Below are 23,207 nucleotides of genomic sequence, written 5' to 3'. Positions count from 1 at the left end.
AATTTCTTAATGATGCAGAATGTTATTCAGTCACTATGTGCAACTGTTGCAAATACTGCTAATTCATGAGTACTTTTTGAGCCAGGAATTAGAACAAAAAGAAAAGCAAGAAAACGGACAATAGGTGCTACTGTACTGGAAAAATAATTCTTCATTACATAAGAATCTATTGCATTCTGGTGAAAGACAGGCTTTGAGCAGTTTGCTGAATTTGCCTTTTCTCTGATCTTTATTGCTACAATCCTCTCTGAACTCCAAAGCAGAATCTGTCTCTAAAAATCAGCTCCCTCACAATGCACAAACATGCATGATATAATCTCCATTCATTGTGAGCAAAGAAGGGAAGATAGGCAACTTTTCCCTGGGCTGGATGTTTAGGGTTTCAAGTCCAATTCTATCAGAACTAAGCACTGGATTCTGAGTAACAGAGGTGCTATTTGTTCTTTTAAAATTTTACATGTTTGTATCTGTGATATATGAGACCCTCTAAAGCATGGGACCAAAGGCACCTCCTAACTGGGTATAAGGATGGTATTTATACCATTTATGATATCACAAATATATGTACCTTTTATAGAGATATGTCACTTTATTATCACCAAGATAACAAATTGTTAAGTTAAACAACCAATCAGAATTAGACTTTTCCAAGTTGCAGGTTACTTTCATAGACTATAACAACCTCTGAACTCGAAGTATCTCATGAGATTCTGTTGTTGGAAACACCATATGTCATGTCAATTTTGCTACACAAGAGTCTGCTTTGTGCAGCTACAGGATGGAGGAAACGCTTCTAGCTAACAATTCCTTCATAAATGTATAATCCATCCATTAAACACATTAAATACACATAAATAATATGTGTGTTACTTTTGCCCATTTTACTGCTGGGTAAACTAAATTATTATCCAGAGCTTGGAGAGGTGAACAGCTCAGAGATTCCTCCAGGACCTGGCTTCGTATGTTTAGTGTGAGGCAAAAAGGAAATTCTGGCTCAATGATTTGGCCCCTGGAAAATTCGAGAACTAGTAAAGTAAACAGAGACAATTAAATCTAGGTCTCCAGGTCTAAATTTACTTCTGGGGGACAATTTACTGGACAAAACTACTATTTTTTTTTTACAAAACATTTTGGAAGTCTTTCATATAACCGGGTCCCAGAAACCCCTACATCAGAATCTCCTAGAGACATTATTAAAAATGCAGTTTCAGAGGAGGTTCCAAGATGGCCAAATAGGAACAGCTCCAGTCTATAGCTCCCAGCGTGAGTGATGCAGAAGATAGTAATTTCTGCATTTCCAACTGAGGTACTGGGGTCATCTCACTGGGGCTTGTCAGACAGTGGGTGCAGCCCACAGAGTGTGGGCCAAAGCAGGGCGGGACATCGCATCACCCGGGAAGTGCAAGGAGTCAGGGAATTCCCTTTCCTAGCCAAGGGAAGCCATGACAGACGGTACTTGGAAAATTGGGACACTACCACCCTAATACTGCGCTTTACCAACAGTCTTAGCAAACAGCACACCAGGAGATTATATCCCGCTCCTGGCTCGGAGGGTCCCATGCCCACAGAGCCTTGCTCACTGCTAGCACAGCAGTCTGAGATCCAACTGCAGGACGGCAGCGAGGCTGGGGGAAGGGTGCCCGCCATTGCTGAGGCTTGAGTAGGTAAACAAAGTGGCTGGGAAGCTCGAACTGGGTGGAGCCCACCGCAGCTCAAGGAGGCCTGCCTGCCTCTATAGACTCCACCTCTGGGGGCAGGGCATAGCTGAACAAAAGGCAGCAGAAACTTCTGTAGACTTAAACGTCCCTGTCTGACAGCTTTGAAGAGTAGTGGTTCTCCCAGCACGGAGTTTGAAATCTGAGAATGGACAGACTGCCTCTTCAAGTGGGAGTTAGTCTGTTACTCCTCCCTGAGTAGCCTAACTGGGAGGCACCTCCCAGTAGGGGCTGACTGACACCTCATATGGCAGAGTGCCCCTCTGAGATGACGCTTCCAGAAGAAGGATCAGGCAGCAACATTTGCCTTTCTGCAGCCTCCACTGGTGATACACAGGCAAACAGGGTCTGGAGTGGACCTCCAGCAAACTCCAACAGACCTGCAGCTGAGGGTCCTGACTGTTAGAAGGAAAACTAAAAAACAGAAAGGACATCCACACCAAAACCCCATCTGTACATCACCATCATCAAAGACCAAAGGTAGATAAAACCACAAAGATGGGGAGAAACCAGAGCAGAAAAGCTGCAAATTCTAAAAATCAGAGTGCCTCTTCTCCTCCAAAGGAATGCAGATGCTTGCCAGCAATGGAACAAAGTTGGATGGAGAATGACTTTGATGAGTTGAGAGAAGAAGGCTGCAGATGAGAGGTAATAACAAACTTCTTCGAGCTAAGGGAGGATGCTTGAACCCATGGCAAAGAAGCTAAAAACCTTGAAAAAAGATTAGACAAATGGCTAACTAGAATAAAGAGTGTAGAGAAGACCTTAAATGACCTGATGGAGCTGAAAACCATGGCATGAGAACTACATGACGCATGCACAAGCTTCAGCAGCCGATTCATCCACTGGAAGGAAGGGTATTAGTGACTGAAGATCAAATGAATGAAATGAAGCAAGAAGAGAAGTTTAGAGAAAAAGAGTAAAAAGAAACAAACAAAGTCTCCAAGAAACATGGGACTACGTGAAAAGACCAAATATACATGACTGGTGTACCTGAAAGTGACAGGGAGAATGGAACCAAGTTGGAAAATACTCTGCAGGATATTATCCAGGAGAACTTCCCCAATCTAGCAAGGCAGACCAACATTCAAATTCAGGAAATACGGAGAACACCACAAAGATATTCCTTGAGAAGAGCAATTCCAAGACACATAATTATCAGATTCACCAAAGTTGAAATGAAGGAAAAAATGTTAAGGGCAGCCAGAGAGAAGGGTCAGGTTACCCACAAAGGGAAGCCCATCAGACTAACAGCAGATCTCTCGGCAGAAACTCTACAAGCCAGAAGAGAGTGGGGGCCAATATTCAACATTCTTAAAGAAAAGAATTTTCAACCCAGAATTTCATATCCAGCCAAACTAAGCTTCATAAGTGAAGGAGAAATAAAATCCTTTACAGACAAGCAAAGGCTGAGAGATTTTGTCACCACCAGGCCTGCGTTACAAGAGCTCCTGAAGGAAGCACTAAACATAGAAAAGAACAACTGGTACCAGCCACCGCAAAAACATGCCAAAGTGTAAAGACCATCGAGGCTAGGAAGAAACGGCATCAACTAACGAGCAAAATAACCAGCTAACATCATAAGGACAGGATCAAATTCACACATAACAATATTCACCTTAAATGTAAATGGGCTAAATGCTCCAATTGAAAGACACAGACTGGCAAATTGGATAAAGAGTCAAGACCCATCAGTGTGCTGTATTCACAAAACCCATCTCATGTGCAGAGACACACATAGGCTAAAAACAAAGGGATGGAGGAAGATCTACCAAGCAAATGGAAAATAAAAAAAGCAGGGTTGCAATCCTAGTATCTGATAAAACAGACTTTAAACCAACAAATATCAAAAGAGACAAAGAAGGCCATTACATAATGGTAAAGGGATCAATTCAACAAGAAGAGCTAACTAGCCTAAATATATATGCACCCAACACAGGGGCGCCCAGATTCATAAAGCAAGTCCTTAGAGACCTACAAAGAGACATAGACTCCCAAACAATAATAATGGGAGACTTTAACACCCCACTGTCAACATTAGACAGATCAACAAGACAGAAAGTTAACAAGGATATCCAGGAATTGAACTCAGCTCTGCACCAAGCGGACCTAATAGACATCTACAGAACTCACCACGCCAAATCAACAGAATATACATTCTCCTCAGCACCACATTGCACTTATTCCAAAACTGACCACATAGTTGGAAGTAAAGCACTCCTCAGCAAATGTAAAAGAACAGAAATTATAACAAACTGTCTCTCAGACCACAGTGCAATCAAACTAGAACTCAGGATTAAAAAACTCGTTCAAAACTGCTCAACTACATGGAAACTGAACAACTTGCTCCTGAATGACTACTGGGTACATAAAAAAATGAAGGCAGAAATAAAGATGTTCTTTGAAACCAATGAGAACAAAGACACAACACACCAGAATCTCTGGGACATATTTAAAGCAGTGTATAGAGGGAAATTTACAGCCCAAAATGCCCACAAGAGAAATTAGAAAAGATCTAAAATTGACACCTAATATCACAATTAAAAGAACTAGACAAGGAAGAGCAAACACATTCAAAAGCTAGCAGAAGGCAAGAAATAACTAAGATCAGAGCAGAACTGAAGGAGATAGAGGCACAAAAAATCCTTCAAAAAATCAATGAATCCAGGAGCTGATTTTTTGAAAGGATCAACATTATTGATAGACCACTAGCAAGACTAATAAAGAAGAAAAGAGAGAAGAATCAAACAGACGCAATTAAAAATTATAAAGGGGATATCACCACCGATCCCACAGAAATACAAACTACCATCAGAGAATACTATAAACATCGCTATGCAAATAAACTAGAAAATCTAGAAGAAATGGATAAATTCATGGACACATACACCCTCCCAAGACTAAACCAGGAAGAAGTCGAATTCCCGAATAGACCAATAACAGGCTCTGAAATTGAAGCAATAATTAATAGCCTACCAACCAAAAAAAGTCCAGGACCAGATGGATTCACAGCTGAATTCTACCAGAGGTACAAAGAGGAGCAGGTACCATTCCTTCTGAAACTATTCCAATCAGTAGAAAAAGAGGGAATCCTCCCTAACTCATTTTATGAGGCCAGCATCATCCTGATACCAAAGCCTGGCAGAGACAAAACAAAAAAAGAGAATTTCAGGCCAATACCCCTGATGAACATTGATGCAATGCAAAAATCCTCAATAAAATACTGGCAGACTGAATCCAGCAGCACATCAAAAAGCTTATCCACCATGATCAAGTTGGCTTCATCCCTGGGATGCAAGGCTGGTTCAACATATGCAAATTAATAAATGTAATCCAGCATAAAAACAGAACCAAAGACAAAAACCACATGATTATCTCAATAGATGCAGAAAAGGCCTTTGACAAAATTCAACAGTGCTTCATGCTAGAAACTCTCAACAAACTAGGTATTGATGGGACATATCTCAAAATAATAAGAGCTATTTATGGCAAACCCACAGCCAATATCATACTCAATGGGCAAAAACTAGAAGCATTCCCTTTGAAAACTGGCACAAGACAGGGATGTCCTCTCTCACCACTCCTATTCAAAACAGTGTTGGAAGTTCTGGCCAGGGCAATCAGGCAGTAGAAAGAAAGAAAGGGTATTCAATTAGGAAAAGAGGAAGTCAAATTGTCCCTGTTTGCAGATGACATCATTGTGTATTTAGAAAACCCCATCGTCTCAGCCCAAAAGCTCCTTAAGCTGATAAGCAACTTCAGCAAAGTCTCAGGATACAAAATCGATGTGCAAAAATCACAAGCATTCCTATACACCAACAACAGACAAACAGAGTGCCAAATCATGAGTGAACTCCCATTCACAATTGCTTCAAAGAGAATAAAATACCCAGGAATTCAACTTACAAGGGATGTAAAGGACCTCTTCAAGGAGAACTACAAACCACTGCTCAACGAAATAAAAGAGGACACAAACAAATGGAAGAACATTCCATGCTCATGGATAGGAAGAATCAATATCGTGAAAATGGCCATACTGCCCACGGTAATTTATAGATTCATGCCATCCCCATCAAACTACCAATGACTCTTCACAGAATTGGAAAAAACTACTTTAAAGTTCATATGGAACCAAAAAAGAGCCCGCATTGCCAAGACAATCCCAAGCCAAAAGAACAAAGCTGGAGGCATCATGCTACCTAACTTCAAACTATACTACAAGGCTATAGTAACCAAAACAGCATGGTACTGGTACCAAAACAGAGACATAGACCAATGGAACAGAACAGAGCCCTCAGAAATCATACCACACATCTACAACCATCTGATCTTTGACAAACCTGACAAAAACAAGCAATGGGGAAAGGATTCCCTATTTAATAAATGGTGCTGGGAAAACTGGCTAGCCATATGTAGAAAGCTGAAATTGGATCCCTTCCTTATACCTTATACAAAAATTGATTCAAGATGGAGTAAAGACTTAAATGTTAGACCTAAAATCATAAAAACCCTAGAAGAAAATCTAGGCAATACCATTCAGCACATAGGCATGGGCAAGGACTTCATGACTAAAACACCAAAAGCAAGGGCAACAAAAGCCAAAATTGACAAATGGGATCTAATTAAACTAAAGAGCTTCTGCACAGCAAAAGAAGTTACCATCAGAGTGAACAGGCAACCTACAGAATGGGAGAAAATTTTTACAATCTACCCATCTGACAAAGGACTAATATCCAGAATCTACAAAGAACTTAAGCCAATTTACAAGAAAAAATCAAACAACCCCATCAAAAAGTGGGCAAAGGATATGAATGGACACTTCTCAAAGACATTTATGCAGCCAACAGACACATGAAAAAGTGCTCATTATCACTGGCCATCAGAGAGATGCAAATCAAAACCACAATGAGATGCCATCTCACACCAGTTAGAATGGCTGTCATTAAAAAGTCAGGAAACAACAGGTGATGGAGAAGATGTGGAGAAATAGGAACACTTTTACACTGTTGGTGGGACTGTAAACTAGTTCAACCATTGTGGAAGACAGTGTGGTGATTCCTCAAGGATCTAGAACTAGAAATCCCATTTGACCCAGCCATCCCATTACTGGGTATATACCCAAAGGATTATAAATGATGCTGCTATAAAGACATATGCACACGTATGTTTATTGCAGCACTATTCACAATAGCAAAGACTTGGAACCAACCCAAATGTCCAACAATGATAGACTGGATTAAGAAAATGTGGCACATATGCACCATGGAATACTATGCAGCCATAAAAAAGGATGAGTTCATGTCCTTTGTAGGGACATGGATGAACCTGGAAACCATCATTCTGAGCAAATTATCACAAGGACAGGAAACCAAACACCACATGTTCTCACTCATAAGTCAGAATTGAAAAATAAGAACAACTGGACACAGGATGGGGAAAATCACACAATGGGGCCTGTCGTGGGGTGGGGGGAGGGAGGAGGGATAGCATTAGGAGATATACCTAATGTAAATGACGAGTTAATGGGTGCAGCACACCAACATGGCACATGTATACATATGTAACAAACCTGCATGTTGTGCACATGTACCCTAGCACTTAAAGTAAAATTTTAAAAAATGCAGTTTTGAGCTCGGGGTTAATTAAGATAGTGGACTAGAAGCAACTCATGTGCCAGGCTATCACGGAAAGGAAACAAAAGGGCTCGTGAGCATTGACCCTGCAGTCCAATCATCTCTTCCTATCTAGGTGCCTTTTATTTCATTCTCTTGCCTGCTTGCTCATGGTAGCAGTACTCTGTTGAATAGGTGGGTGGATCACCTGAGATCAGGAGTTCAAGACCAGTCTGACCAACATGGCGAAACCTTGTCTCTACTAAAAATACAAATATTAGCCAGGCATGGTGGTGGGTGCCTGTAATCCCAGCTACTCGGGAGGCTGAGGCAAGAGAATCACTTGAACCCAGGAGGCAGAGGTGGCAGTGAGCTGTGATCATGCCACTGCATTCCAGCCTGGGCAACAGAGTAAGACTCTGTCTCAAAAAAAAAAAAAAAAAAAAAAAAAAGAGTGTGTTCTATTAGAAATTCCAAAAGGAAAAAAATGTAATGAGGCATATCCAGCTTCCCCTTCCCATCAGTTTTCAGGTTAACTTTGGAATGCCCTTGGCCAAAAGCAGGGGACCAGTCACATGGTTGGTGAGTATGGCCTTAGAATTTAATTTTTTGGTTTACCTTAGGAATGCTTCCACATTTTCTCAAACAAATTTTAGTCACAGTTTTGAATAATGTACTCTGGCTCAGCCATTGCAGATCTCAAGCTGTTAGGTTTCATTTTCCTCCTCCTGACGATTTTAAATTGGTTTCACTTTCCAGTTTCCTTTTCCTTCCCCTAAAAGCAATTACTCAAAAACGGAGAAAACATCAGCTGATGCGTGCCCTACTCTCCCACCCCTTTATATAGTTCCTTCAGTATTTACTTGAGGCAGCCAGGAAGACTTCTGAAGAACAAATCAGCCTGGTCACCAGCTTTTCGAACAGCAGAGATGCAGAGGGCAGTCATGAGGTCAGTGAAATAAGAATGCATAATCATGCTTGTTTTTGAGTGCAAATTGTAAGTTGAGTTTCTTACTGTGCAGGCACGTTCCTGAATTGTCCTGATGTTTATAGATTCAATATGTCTTTATTAGTCTGAGCATTTATAAGATGTTTGAGGGGTTTTCCCTGTGGCTTTTTTTGGTGTACACACAGGCTCCTTAAGTTTCTGGAACTGTTCCCTACAGAACTGTATACGGGGGAGGCAGAGTGGGGAATGCATCAGCTCATGTTTCCTGCCTGTGTGCAGCTATTTACTGCGATGAGAGGAAGGCTTGGCAGGAGCAGTGTATTTCACTCAGCCACATACTTGGCTGATTCAAGGGTAGACCTAAGGGAATTACTCTTTTGGGCTTTTCTGTTATTGTCATTTTGTTTGAAAAGATTAAGTCACAGGCTTTTTTTCTTGTAATTTTAAAAGGAGGAATTTACTTTCAACAGATATTGTGAAAGACATAATCAGTACTGCAAACCCACTCATGAAGAGGGCAATTTTGCCCTGAAACGTTGCATTACTTTAAGGTGGGAAGTGGAAGAAACAATTCTTACAAATGGGCATTTTTGTCATTTCTTATATAAAAACAAACCCAAAGCTTAGCATTTATTTTTATTGATGTAGTGAATGCTGATCAGCAGCAGAAAAGAATTTCTCGTCAAAAGTGTAATGACCTAATCTATTATCTAAAACTAGTCTAATCTCTAATGATGGGAAGCAGATCAGTGGTTGCCTGGAGATGGTGGGGATTGAGTAGGAAGGCTCCCAAAAGAATCTTTTGGAATCATAGGAATAGTCTATAGGGAGGTAGTGATGGTGGCTATATAAGCATAAACATTTGCCAAAACTCATCAGACTATACACTGAAAACGGGTGCATCTTATTGTATATAAAGTATAATCTCAGTAAACTTGGTTTTTAAATATATATATTGACCTCCTGGAGTTCTTCAGGGGATAGCACGTCAGGGAGAACTAAGAGAAAAGGATGCCCTTCCCACCAAGCATCTCTAGGGAAGGAGTGAGGAGGTGATTGCCAGGGAGGGAAGACCCCATCGACAATTCAGCAGGGCAGAAAAGGAAAATTGGATTCCCTACCTTACTCTGCCCCAAGGACTTGAAGATGCTCTGCAGTGTCATGTTTGGGGATGAGATGGGTAAGAGGAATTCACTGCCAAATACCTCAGGCTAACCCTTTTATATAGAATAAGTTCCTGGTCAAGAGTGATGTTAATTGTGTCTGTGTGAGTGGGATTGACCAGAAAGGCAGGCACTACCCAGCATCTTAGTAGCCAGCTTGCAGGAAAGGTTTTACAGAGTCCTGTCTTTAGGTGTGTCTATAGCCACTGACCTGAGGAGGTCTGAGGGGGGCTCTCTGAACTATGCTGGACTCAGGTTCACATCAAAGTGCTCCTATTTCCAGAGGCTATAGGAACAGGAAGAGGTTGGGCTGCTCCTCCCCAGCTGTGCTAAACATTTCCAAATGGGAAAATCACCTGGAGAACTCACTGGCACATGCCAGCTGATGGGCATCCTACTCTGCCCCATCCACTGAGGAACTCTGTTGCCCCCTTTACACACTCATAAATTCACTTAAAATTATAACACAAATATATTAATACCAGCAATCATGGTGGTAACATTTCTTTGTACTCTGTAGTTAGTGGTTTCATGCATGTCCATGTGAAGAGACCACCAAACAGGCTGTGTGTGAGCAACAAGGCTGTTTATTTCACCTGGGTACAGGCGGGCTGAGTCCGAAAAGAGAGTCAGGGAAGGGAGATAGGGGTGGGGCCGTTTTATAAGATTTGGGTAGGTAAAGGAAAATTACAGTCAAAGGGGGGTTGTTCTCTGGCGGGCAGGTGTGGGGGTCACAAGGTGCTCAGTATGGGAGCTTTTGAGCCAGGATGAGCCAGGAGAAGGAATTTCACAAGACAATGTCATCAGTTAAGGCAGGAACAGGCCATTTTCACTTCCTTTGTGGTGGAATGTCATCAGTTAAGGCAGGAACTGGCCATCTGGATGTGTACGTGCAGGTCACGGGGATATGATGGCTTAGCTTGGGCTCAGAGGCCTGACAAGTGGGCACTGTGTTAAACACGTTTTACGCATGACCTCATCTCACCCTTCCAACAGTCCTAGGAAGTAAGAGCTATTATTTCTATTATTAGCCTCATTTTCTAGATGACCAAAATGGGGCTTAGAAGGGCAAATTACTTGCCCAAGACATCAGATAGAGAGCAGGTGTCAGAGCAGAGTCATTAATGGAGGCACCAAACTCTACTGCTGATCATCTGACTCTACGCCCAAGAGCCAAAAAGGTGAAAGATCTTAATGCTTTCAACTACACTCACTTTAGAGAGGGGCCAGGGATGGGCTTCCTATCTGGAGAGTGAGGGCCAGTCTTTGATGGTTACCCACCCCTAGAGTGGCCAAAGCCACAAGAACTGAACCCAGATCTTGGAGAAGGGTGAAAGTGGTTCTCCCCAGGGCATAATTTTCTATCATTTGGATGAAGGGAAAAAGGAAATTCATCCCAGGGCATTTTAAGGATAAGGGAATGAGGCTCAGTGATGTGACTCAAGAAATATCCCAGAACTAAGCAAAGAAGTCACTGAAATCCAGGTGTCCTGTGGTTTTCTTCCCTTCACTCAAGATTGTCTGATAATGCTGCTTAATTCACCACATTAGCTCCACAAATAAAGGAGAAAACTGCTTTTTAAAATACCTCTGTGACAGCACTTCTCCAAATGTGGTACAGGAACTCCTGCACTGAATTTCCAAGGCGCTTGTGAAAACACAGGTTTCTAAGCTCACATCAGATTCACTGCACCAGAATCTCTGGGAGTAGGACCGCATAATCAGTACTGTCAACATACAATAATCAGAAGGCTGAGGATCCAGTTAAAAGAGTTTATTCAAGCGAAAAGTTGAGGGCAGCAGTCCCAGGAGTAGAGCTACACCCAAGAATGGTGAACAGTACTTCCAGAGTAGAGAAAAATGAGGACTGTTTACATAGGCAAAGACAGAGGTGTTGAACAGAATGACAGCTTCTCTTGTTGTTGTTGTTTTTGTTGTTGCTGTTGTTGTTGTTTTTGAGACAGAGTCTCACTCTGTCACCCAGGCTGGAGTGCAGTGGCCCGATCATGGCTCACTGCAGCCTCAGACTCCTGGGCTCAAGGGATTCTCCCACCCAGCCTCCCAAGTAGTTGGGACTAGAGGAGCACGCCACTACGCCTGGTTAATTTTTTTGTATTTTAGTAGCCGTGGGGTTTTGCCATGTTGGTCAGGCTGGTCTTGAACTCCTGACCTTAAGTGATGCACCCACCTTGGCCCCCCAAAGTGCTGGGATTACAAGCGTCAGCCACCGTGCCTGGCCAACATTTTCCATATAGAGGCTAACATACAGATATACAATTTGATTGGCTACTATTGATTACAGTCCAAGGGAATTGCTTAATATTCTTTTGTAAAGAGGTAACATGGCTGGCCGCAGTGGCTCACGCCCATAAGCCCAACACTTTGGGAGGCCAAGGAGGGCAGATGCTTGAGCTCAGGAGTTGGAGACCAGCCTGGGCAACATAGTGAGACCCCGTCTCTACTAAAAATACAAAAATCAGCCAGGCGTGGTGGCATGTGCCTATAGTCTTATCGACTGGAGAGGCTGAGGTGGGAGGATCGCTTAAGCCTGGGAGGCAGAGGTTGCAGTAAGCTGAGATCGTGCTACTGCACTCCAGCCTGGATGACAGAGTGAGATCCCATCTCAAAAAAAAAAAAAAAAAAAAGTAACAATCAAAAGGGTCTCTATTTCCATAACACGAGGTCTACGTTTTAATAAAGACTAGGTTGTCTGAGGCCGGGCACGGTGGCGCACGGCTATAATCCCAGCACTTTGGGAGGCCAAGGCGGGCAGATCATGAGGTCAGGAGTTCGAGACCAGCCTGACCAACATGGTGAAACCCCACCTCTACTAAAAATACAAAAATTATCCAGGCACGGTGGTGCATGCCTGTAATCTCAGCTACTCAGGAGGCTGAGGCAGGACAATCACTTGAGCCCGAGAGGCAGAAATTGCAGTGAGACTAGGGAGTCTGGTTAACATGTAACTTCTCACCACACAGGTCAGAGAGCAACAGTCATGCACCTGAGAAAAAAAACAGTCACATTATGTGAGTCGGTTTTCAGGGCTTAACTTTGCCTCTTGACATAACACATTTGGAAGCTTCCAAAATTTTATTTTCTTTTTACAGTGCCTTTTTACAACTTTCAAACCACAGTTTTCCAAATCTGTCTGGAACATGTTCCTGGCATGAGTGAGCTCAGTTCTCACAGATTCTGTTTCAGTTTCCCCTCAAGAGGGATCTTCATAGGGTTCCATTAGTTTCACTTTCCTTTCCCCTTTCATAAACGCACAGACCTAACAGCACCCTGGGTGGAAACCTCTTCAGCATTTGCTTGGAATCAATAAGCTGAAAATAAAATCAAACGGGATCCCAGCTTTTCAGAATTGTAGGGAAACAGCCATCATGAGGTAAATAGTCCCTGCTTCTCTGATAGGAAACAGAATTTCTTATGTACAACTTCCTGACTTATGCTATTTCAGTGTTTGCTTAGAGATGAAATATGCATTTATCTAATTCAAGCATAAATCTGTCTTACCAATTCATGCATTTTTATTTCTGTAGCTTTTTGTGATGTATAGAGTTAGGCAGCCAAAGGACACCGGGAACTGGGAGCTGGGAGCTGGGAAGGGACGGGGCATATTGAGAGATCATAGAGAGCCCATGCTCAGATCCTTTCAGGTAAAATCAGGTCAGTGAAAGCTGGGACCTGGAGGGAAGTTACTGGAGGTCCTGGTTCATCTTTTGTTTCTTATATTTAGAAAGCCTAAGTCAGAGGTTTGTGGGTTTTGTTGTGACTGTGGTTATTTTTAAACCATGCTTGCTTCTCAGCAAATGTGTCAATAATTAATTCAGCACTGCAAAATTCCAATTTATGTTGAGGTCACTTTTTACCTTGAAATGCACTTTTTCATAACTGGGGGATATGTCTACCTGAATTGTCCTCTAGCAGGTCTAGTGACCTGCTAAGCCTCCCACGTGATCAATGAACAGGGAGAAAGTGTTGCTTGCAGTCTCTCAAGCCATGTTCTGCGAGTGGCCTGAATCGTATCAACCTGAGTCTTCTAATAGAATGCAAATTTCTAGGTCCTGCATTCTGAAATCCTGATTGAGTAAAACAGAAATAAGGTCCAGAAACAAACATATATTTAAAGAGGACCACAAGTACTTCATAGGCACACTGAATGGCTTACAGAAGAAATGTCCATCTCCAAATCCTCTCTTCCTTAAATGCATACAAGGCTTCCTGCATTGTATGTATGTAAATGTGAAGGAGGAAACCCCAACAGGCAGGAGGGGGGAGGGGTGGGAAGAATGTTGAAATAAAGCAAAGCTTGTGCATGGGAACAGTGGCTAAGCCTGTAATCCCAGCACTTTGGGAGGCTGAGGCAGGAGGATTGCTTGAGTCCAGGGGCTCAAGACCAGAATTGGCAACAAAGTGAGACCTACAAAAAAACAAAAATAAAATAAAAATAAAGCAAAGATTGACTGTTTAGGGGGTAATTTAAGTATGTGAAACTGGTGATTGGAAATCACTGCCAAAAAGGGAAGTCTTCCAAGAGCCTTGCTGCTCACAGTGTGGTCTGAATTTGAGATCCCCCAGGAGGTTGTAAGAAAGGTAACATCCCAGCTTATCTGAATCCAGATCTGCATTTTAAAAAGATCTCCAGGTGTTTGCGTCCATATGTACATTAAAGGTTGAGAAGTCCAGCTCTGGAGAGTACCTTCACTCGCTTTCTGAAGTGATGGACTCCTTGGATTGGGCCTGTTCTGACCAACCAACTGAGCATAGGTCTGCCAGTTCCTTCACGTAGTCAGTTGGAGCATAACCAGCACATGTTGGGGACAAGCTGCACATAGAGTGGGGAAATCCCCACTCTTACCACTTCAAGAAGGCCACTTTCTGAAAATTTCAAGATTCTACTCTAGTAATGGCTTTGACTGGGAAAGAGATGTGGTATCTACCCTGGAGTCTGTGGGCAAGACAGGTGGTCATGATCTGGGTTAGGTGAGAGACTGTAACTATGTTGATTCTGGGGATTCCCTAAGGACTAGCAGCACTAGCTTTAACTGCTTTAGTAAGCGAAATCTTATGTCTGCAATCCGAGGTCATGGGAAATCTCTTTCTGGACCTGAGGGAATCCTATTTCCCTAAGGTCTTCTACTAGATGCAGACCATCCAGGTAGGACTGGAATTCTACTCCCCACATTTCACCTGAACCTAGCTATTCTTTTTTTCCTTCTTTTTCTTTTTATTCTTTTTTTTTTTTTTTTTTTTTGAGATGGAGTTTTGCTCTTTCGCCCAGGCTGGAGTGCAGTGGCCCGATCTCGGCTCACTGCAACCTCCACCTTCCGGTTTCAAGCAATTCTCCTGCCTCGGCTTCCCAAGTAGCTGGAATTACAGGCGCCTGCCACCATGCCTGGCTAATTTTTGTATTTTTAGTAAAGACGGGGTTTCATCATGTTGGCCAGGCTGGTCTCGAACTCTTGACCTCATGATCCACCCACCTCAGCCTCCCAAAATGCTGGGATTACAGGCATGAGCCACCGCACCCGGCCACCTAGCTGTTCTTTATCAAGTGACGGTACTCATCATCCCACCTGCCTGCTTGTATTTCTTTAAATATCTGCCTTAATTACTGTTAACTAAGTTATTTATACATATAAGAAGTATTCAGAGTAACTTTCAAAAACGCATATGAGATAAATTATTAAGTGAGGAAACCTTGGCAATTGGAGTATTTGTTTTAAGAGGGCAATAGTATTATAATGAAAACCTCCTGACCTCTGGCTCTGGGGTTCATGTTTCTTCTTATCGAGGTCTTAGGCCTTCCAGTCCAATATATTTTGCTCCAAATTTTACTTCAAGGAGAGATCAGGTATCAAATACCTCATCAAATTGGAGACTTTAGGGAGTAAGGCTTAGGAAAAATCAAGAGAATCAAGGGACCCAATTTTCAGTGGGTTTTATAATCATAAAGCCACATGAGTAGTTGGCTATCTTCCTGAATAAATTGTTCCATGTTATCATTAAATGTCTCAGCCTGGCCAGCTCTGGCATTGGTAAAGCATTGGTGGGGATGGAATATCCCTGAGAGATCCATATTCAGAGCTCTTTCACAAGTCCAGAAATGTTCAGTGTGCTTTTCTGCTTGTCCAACACTTTCTTGAGCAATTGATATCTTCTGAAGCTGATACATGACAGGGTGGAAGTATGTTTCATCTCAGAGGGAGAATCTTGAGCTATAAGTGCTTAAAATTTAGTTTGGTAAGATCCCTGGTGCATTGATATGTCAAAGACCTCTGCCCTCCAAAAAAAAAAAAAAAAAAGAGAGAGAGAGAGAGAGATAGTGTCATCATCAGACTTGCAAGGTGGTTTCTGGTTTCATTGAGGCAAATACATCCAACAATACATCCAACGTCACCTGTCATCCTGCAGGTCCACTGGATACTCTCTATTAATTACTAGAGTGTTCAACTATTATTTTCAGGTACCTATATGTACCTACAAATCTGCAGATACATTCTATTGATCTGAGACTCACCCTTTCTCCTTCTAACCTTCCTAATTCACCCATCAGCAAAGTTAACTCATGTTTCCATGACTTTATTATGATTTAGTGGCATAACAGATATAAGCAGAGTTGTTCAATTATCATCGTTATAACTTACTCTTGGTATTCATTTTTTAAATAATTGCAAACTTGACTTTTGACTTGTAGTCCTTCATACAGGGTAGTTAGAATCCCCAGGTGAAGCCAAATTGAAAACCCCTAGGGCCAGGTGTGGTGGCTCACACCTGTAATCCCAACACTTTAGTATGTTGAGGCAGAAGGATTGCTTGAGACCAGGAGTTTGAGACCACTCTGGACAATATAGTGAGACCCTGTCTCTGCAACAAAAGGAAGGAAGGGAGGAAAGAAGGAAAATAGGTAGGGAAGAAGGGAGGGAGGGAAGGAAAGAAGGAAGGAAGGAAGGGAGGAAGGAAGGAAGGAAGGAAGGAAGGAAGGACCCTATAATAGACAGGGAAGATACTGACACTGGAACCCTAGACAGGGACCAAGAAAAGGAAGAGGACTGCCCCCAAATCGAGGCACACACATAAAGAGGCTATCCAGATGTAGATGGCAACTTCCCTCCTCACTCCCATTGCCCTTGAGTTGATTCTGCATCTCTCACTATAAAGCATTTCCTGTGCAATCATATTGGGTCAAAAATGGTTTAGATCAGCATTACTGAAGAGAGAGACAGGAAGTATAATAGACCTGTGCACTTGCAGTAGCGGTGCAGGGACCAGTGCTGGTCCATGGTAAATTGCAAATAAAGTCAGTGGCTCCTTGTAGAACCAAATGCATTCAATTTAAAGAATTTTGTTTATTCTGAGATTACTTTTTCAGTGGCAAGGAAAATTCTTTCTTTTCTATCTTTTAAAATAAAATATTGGTCAGAATAGATGGTTGGTATCTTTTCAGATACATTAGCAGCCCTATTTGGTTCATAACTTTTTTCTGAAATTGTGCTTGCCTGTGAAATCCAAAAATAAGGACACTTAGTTTAATGATTTCTGGAGGTTCTTTCCAATCTTATGGTGCCATGACTCTACTGGTAAGAAGGAAGAAGCACAAACTCAGAGTGAGGGACATACAGCCCAAGCCCCAGGCAAATGTAGATAATGGGAACACACTTTGAGAACTCTTGCAATTTATCCAGCTGAATAAGGCAAGTGACCTCCTTATTTGTATCTTCCAACTACAAAACAAAAATGTATCCATTTTGTTTGTTTGTTGCAACAAATTCATTCTCTCTGGGAATCTGGCCTGTGTGGTGGGGAGACTACTTCAATCAGACTCAAGCTGAGCCTCCGTGGGTCTGTTTGTAAGTGGTGGAAAAGATGAAGGGAAAAATACCTAAATCATATAACATGTTGGCAGACATACCTGGGCTTTTATTTCTTTACATGTCTCCTAACAAAACTGCAAGCACCTGGGGGGCAGAGAAGGTTGGGATAATCTCTATTTTTCTTAGTATCCATAATACCTAATAAAGTGACAAAAAGAGGTAGCCCAATAAAGAGTCACTGGATAGCTAAACAAACCTTACCCAGAATGTACAAGGAATGAGAACTGACTTAGTATTTTTTAATTTTTATTCTTATTTTTATTTTTTTGAGGCTGGGTCCTACTCTATCACCCTGGCTGGAGTGTAACAGTGTGATCTCAGCTCACTACAACTTTTGCCTCCTGGGCTCAAGTGATCCGCCTGTCTCAGCCTCCTGAATAGCGGGGACTACAGGCATGTACTACCATCCCTGGCTAATTTTTGTATTTTTAGTAGAGACAGGCTTTCGCCGTGTTGCCCAAGCTGGTCTTGAACTCCTGGGCTCAAGTGATCCACCCGCCTTGGCCTCCCAAAGTGCTAGGACTACAGGCATGAGTCACCATTCCTGGCCTGACTTGGTAATTGAGCAGAGTGAGAGAGATCTCATTTCCTGTCACTGAAGCTGCATCCTCTTACCCATCTTACCTCACCTCCTGCATATCTGCTTACACAGTGTAAGGGATGTGCTTTGTGGGTGTCTGCACAGACTGTAGCTATAGAAAAGTGAATGTAGGAAGCAACTTACAATTTTTCCAACCTTGCGATGGTACAAAAGTGATAATTCCATTCTTGTTTTTCACTTACAATACAGTATGCAATAAGTTACATGAGATACTCAACACTTTAGTATAAAATAGGCTTCGTGTTAGGTGACTTTGCCCCACTGTAGGCTAATGTAAGGGTTCTGAGCACATTTAAGCTAGGCTAAGCTATGGTAAGTAGACGTATTAAATGCATCTTTTTATTTACAATGTTTTCCATTTATGATGGGTTTATCAGGATATAACCCCATCATAAGTCAAGGAACATCTATATATAAAGAGATTTATTATGAGGAATTGGCTCACCTGATTATGGAGACTGGTAAGTCCCATAATCTGTTGTCTGCAAGCTGCAGACCAAGGAAAGTTGATGGTGTAGTCCCAGTCCAAGTCTAAAAGCCTGAGAACCAGATAAGCCAATGGTGAAAGTTCTAGTCCAAGTCTAGTCCAAGGGCAGAAAAAGACCAATGTCCTAGCTCAAGCAGTCGGGCAGAGGGAGAATTCTCCCTTCCTCTGCCTTTTTGTTCTATTAAGGCCCTCAACAGAATGGATGACGCCCACCCATACTGGGGAGAGCAATCTGCTCTACTCAGTCCACCAATTCACATGTTCATGTCTTCCAGAAACAACCTCACATACACACCTAGAAATAATTTTGGACCAAATATCTGGGCATCCTGTGGCTCAGTTCAATTGACATATAAAATTAATGATCACAGGGTGCAGTGCTTGGCAGTGTACATCACAATGACCATGTTTATTTTCTCCACAGTGAGGTCACCAAGAATTCCCTGGAGAAAATCCTTCCACAGCTGAAATGCCATTTCACCTGGAACTTATTCAAGGAAGAAAGTGTCTCAAGGGATCTAGAAGATAGAGTGTGTAACCAGATTGAATTTTTAAACACTGAGTTCAAAGCTACAATGTACAACTTGTTGGCCTACATAAAACACCTAGATGGTAACAACGAGGCAGCCCTGGAATGCTTACAGCAAGCTGAAGAGTTAATCCAGCAAGAACATGCTGACCAAGCAGAAATCAGAAGTCTAGTCACTTGGGGAAACTACGCCTGGGTCTACTATCACTTGGGCAGACTCTCAGATGCTCAGATTTATGTAGACAAGGTGAAACAAACCTGCAAGAAATTTTCAAATCCATACAGTATTGAGTGTTCTGAACTTGACTGTGAGGAAGGGTGGACACAAGTGAAGTGTGGAAGAAATGAAAGGGCAAAGGTGTGTTTTGAGAAGGCTCTGGAAGAAAAGCCCAACAACCCAGAATTCTCCTCTGGACTGGCAATTGCGATGTACCATCTGGATAATAACCCAGAGAAACAGTTCTCTACTGATGTTTTGAAGCAGGCCATTGAGCTGAGTCCTGATAACCAATATGTCAAGGTTCTCTTGGGCCTGAAACTGCAGAAGATGAATAAAGAAGCTGAAGGAGAGCAGTTGGTTGAAGAAGCCTTGGAAAAGGCTCCTTGCCAAACAGATGTCCTCCGCAGTGCAGCCAAATTTTACAGAAGAAAAGGTGACCTAGACAAAGCTATTGAACTGTTTCAACGGGTGTTGGAATCCACACCAAACAATGGCTACCTCTATCACCAGATTGGGTGCTGCTACAAGGCAAAAGTAAGACAAATGCAGAATACAGGAGAATCTGAAGCTAGTGGAAATAAAGAGATGATTGAAACACTAAAGCAATATGCTATGGAGTATTCAAATAAAGCTCTTGAGAAGGGACTGAATCCTCTGAACGCATACTCTGATCTTGCTGAGTTCCTAGAGGCAGAATGTTATCAGACACCATTCAATAAGGAAGTCCCTGATGCTGAGAAGCAACAATCCCATCAGCGCTACTGCAACCTTCAGAAATATAATGGGAAGTCTGAAGACACTGCTCTGCAACATGGTTTAGAGGGTTTGTCCATAAGCAAAAAATCAACTGACAAGGAAGAGATCAAAGACCAACCACAGAATGTATCTGAAAATCTGCTTCCACAAAATACACCAAATTATTGGTATCTTCAAGGATTAATTCATAAGCAGAATGGAGATCTGCTGCAAGCAGCCAAATGTTATGAGAAGGAACTGGGCCGCCTACTAAGGGATGCCCCTTCAGGCATAGGCAGTTTTTTCCTGTCAGCATCTGAGCTTGAGGATGGCAGTGAGGAAATGGGCCAGGGCGCAGTCAGCTCCAATCCCAGAGAGCTCCTCTCTAACTCAGAGCAACTGAACTGAGACAGAGGAGGAAAACAGAGCATCAGAAGCCTGCAGTGGTGGTTGTCACGGGTAGGAGGATAGGAAGACAGGGGGCCCCAACCAGGGGTTGCTGAGCAGGGAAGCTTTGCATGTTGCTCTAAGGTACATTTTTAAAGTGTTGTCTTTTGGCTGGGCGCGGTGGCTCATGCCTGTAATCCCAGCACTTTGGGAGGCCAAGGTCAGCAGATCACAAGGTCTGGAGTTCGAGACCATCCTGGCTAACACAGTGAAACCCCATCTCTATTAAAAATACAAAAAATTAGCCGGGCATGGTGGTGGGCACCTGTAGTCCCAGCTACTCAGGAGGCTGAGGCAGGAGAATGGTGTGAACCTGGGAGGAAGAGGTTGCAGTGAGCCGAGATGGCACCACTGCACTCCAGCCTGGGCGACAGAGCAAGACTCCGTCTCAAAAAAAAAAAAAAAAAAAAAAAGTTGTTTTCTCATGTTCATTATCGTTCATTACAGTTACATAGTCAGAATGTCTTAACAACTAATCACTGGTAGCAATAAATGCTTCAGGCCCACACGATGCTGATTAGTTCTCAGTTTTCCTTCAGTTCACAGTATAACCCTCATTCCTGCCCTTCCTGCCAAGGGTTATAAGTGGTGACTGCCTAACAACAAAATTTGAAGTCTCATCTCATTTTCATCCAGACTTCTGGACCTCAAAAATTAACTTTTGACTAACCCTGGAATATCTCTTATCTCACTTATGACTTCAGCCATGTATTTATATGTATTCTTGATAGCAATACTATAATCAATGTGTATTCTGGATAGTAATGCTACAATAAATCCAAACATTTCAACTCTGTTAGAATACAGGTAATTGTGTGGTTTGTGTATGGGACTATGACAGTAATATTAATTCCCAAAGTTTCTCCTACGAGGAACAGTGGGTAATTGCTAAGCCATACCACACTATTCTTGACATGTTCATTTGAGCCCCTCCCTTAGAATGAACACCCTCCCCCTGAAGCCAGCCTATCCTTACATTATAGGAACTATGACTGTCTTTCCAGCCTAGAAGCCCCAACTAAGCCCCATGCCCAGTTAGCAGCTGCTGCTGTTGACAGGGTTGCTGTAAGCCCAGGAATATCTGGGCAAATGCCTCCCTGACAGAGTGTGAGGGACACCAGTGTGAAGTTGGCCAAAAGGGCAGAGATCCATCCAGGTCTACAGCAGTCCCTTTCAAACTGCCAGCATCTGACATGGTGAGCTCCATTTTGTTCAGGTTAAAGTCAGACCTGGACAGCAAGGGTCTCTTAAACACATGGGGAATAGTCTCCATGGACTTTTAAGACTGTCATCTGCAGTTCATTTTTAATTCACTCACGAATGTAATATCTAGTCACAAGGGTGTAAACAGAAAGGTAAAAGTATATACATGTATAAGATGATCATTTGAACACTTTCCTTTTAAATTCCTTATCCCCTAAGAATTAATGTAATATTTGAAATAAATTCTGAAATGATTCCCTAGCTGATTTAACACCTGGAAACTTGCTTGTAGGTTCATAAGTGGCAGAAAGACTGTGGCCCTAAAGGAGTTCATCTCTCTGAATATAGAATATAGATGCTACACCAGGAACCCACAAACAGTTGCCCTCTGGTATTCACAGACATAGTATATGCACCTTGGACCATTTCCAAACTCAAAGATCCAGACCTGCTAGATTTTGAGTTTTGCCAATGCATTATACCATATTAAGAGGCTAACATAGTACATCATGGTGACTATAGTTAATAATGATATGTTGCATATGTGAAAATTGCTGAGAGAGTAGATTTTGTGTTCTCACTACAAAAAGAAAGGTAAGTAGCTGAGGTAATGCATATGTTAAATAATTTGATTTAGCCATTCCACAATGTATACATATATTAAAACATGCTGTACACCATAAAGATATACAATTTTTACATGTCAACTAAATTTTTACTTTCTATTTAAAAAGGCTAATGGAGGGTAACTGCAGCTAATGAATAAACATCCAATAGGTCCAGCATTCCCATGTCAAGTGTCCTCTGCCTATCATCATTTATACAATAATTCTAATGAAATCCTAGATGGAATGGGACATACCACTCAAGAATACCAAAGATGATCACCCTTAAAATATTACAAGATGGGCAGAGAGCACAGACTTCTACTCTTAACTCTTGCCTGGCTGATCACAAATCATATCCCAGCCCAGGTCCAGGGACCTACTTGCTTCCTTACAAACGAGGAGACTCTGGTTTTAAGACTTTTGCTGAAAGCAGAAATAACCTCCCCGATCCTCCTGCTCCTTAAACAAGAGAAGCTTTAGGGCAATTGTCTAAAAGGAAACAGCACACCAGAAATACAATTCCTGGGTTAAAGCAAGCAAAGCTGCTTTCCTAATAACTCCCATTTTCTATGCATACCCGGGGTCCAGCATCCCATCTTCCAGGTGTGGTTAGAAAAGAGATCAGACCTTAGTGACTGCTGGTGAAGTGAATTGCATGCTGCAGCCCCTCATCAGCATCTTTGTACAGTTCAGTTTCATGTTTTCTGCAGAATCAGGAGCTGACAATCAAAATGGCCTCTCATTCACACTCATTGGTCAGACTGAGCTTGTGATAACAATTTAGACTAATCACTGACAAGCAGGGATGGGGAGCACTGAAGTCAGCTATTGGCTGTGTCCGGGAGCAGTTGGGCATTCTGCCACTGGATGCTGCTTTTGTAATCTTGTCATATGACAAAGCACTATGATATTCTTTTGTTTTCCTTGGACTGGCTTCAGGGCTGGTGAGAAGCAGGAAATATTCTGCCATGGGAAGTCTACTGACCTGAAAAAATTTATCAAAATACACAGAAGCAGGAATGGAAGGTGGAAAAATTACAAACTGTGATAATCAACTC

General features: G+C 42.3%; 1 protein-coding gene and 1 long non-coding RNA gene across 2 annotated transcripts; one reads left to right on the top strand and one right to left on the bottom strand.

The window, feature by feature from the left end:
- The first annotated feature begins 7,892 nt into the window (after nucleotides 1-7,892).
- IFIT3 (interferon induced protein with tetratricopeptide repeats 3) lies at nucleotides 7,893-21,137 on the top strand. Its single transcript, XM_030809288.1, has 2 exons — nucleotides 7,893-8,276; nucleotides 18,832-21,137. The coding sequence occupies exons 1-2, from the start codon at nucleotides 8,257-8,259 to the stop codon at nucleotides 20,297-20,299; spliced, it is 1,488 nt and encodes a 495-aa protein (XP_030665148.1). The 5' UTR covers nucleotides 7,893-8,256; the 3' UTR covers nucleotides 20,300-21,137.
- On the bottom strand, nucleotides 14,849-22,859 carry LOC105739193. The gene is made up of 3 exons (XR_004029303.1): nucleotides 22,777-22,859; nucleotides 18,366-18,459; nucleotides 14,849-15,723 (listed from the first exon to the last, which is right to left on the bottom strand). It is a non-coding gene; the product is annotated as an uncharacterized LOC105739193 (long non-coding RNA).
- Nucleotides 22,860-23,207: the final 348 nt, after the last annotated feature.

Source organism: Nomascus leucogenys, chromosome 3 (assembly GCF_006542625.1).
Source record: "Nomascus leucogenys isolate Asia chromosome 3, Asia_NLE_v1, whole genome shotgun sequence".
Taxonomy (NCBI): Eukaryota; Metazoa; Chordata; class Mammalia; order Primates; family Hylobatidae; genus Nomascus; species Nomascus leucogenys.
Note: the sequence above shows the minus strand (reverse complement) of the source record. Positions and strands in the feature narration are given on the sequence as shown.

Bases quoted from the DNA above. Each gene is read 5' to 3' on its own strand.
- IFIT3 (XM_030809288.1), top strand. From the start codon at position 8,257: ATGCAGAGGGCAGTCATGAG. The intron at 8,277-18,831 runs GTCAGTGAAATA...TTTTCTCCACAG, and splicing joins ATGCAGAGGGCAGTCATGAG to TGAGGTCACCAAGAATTCCC.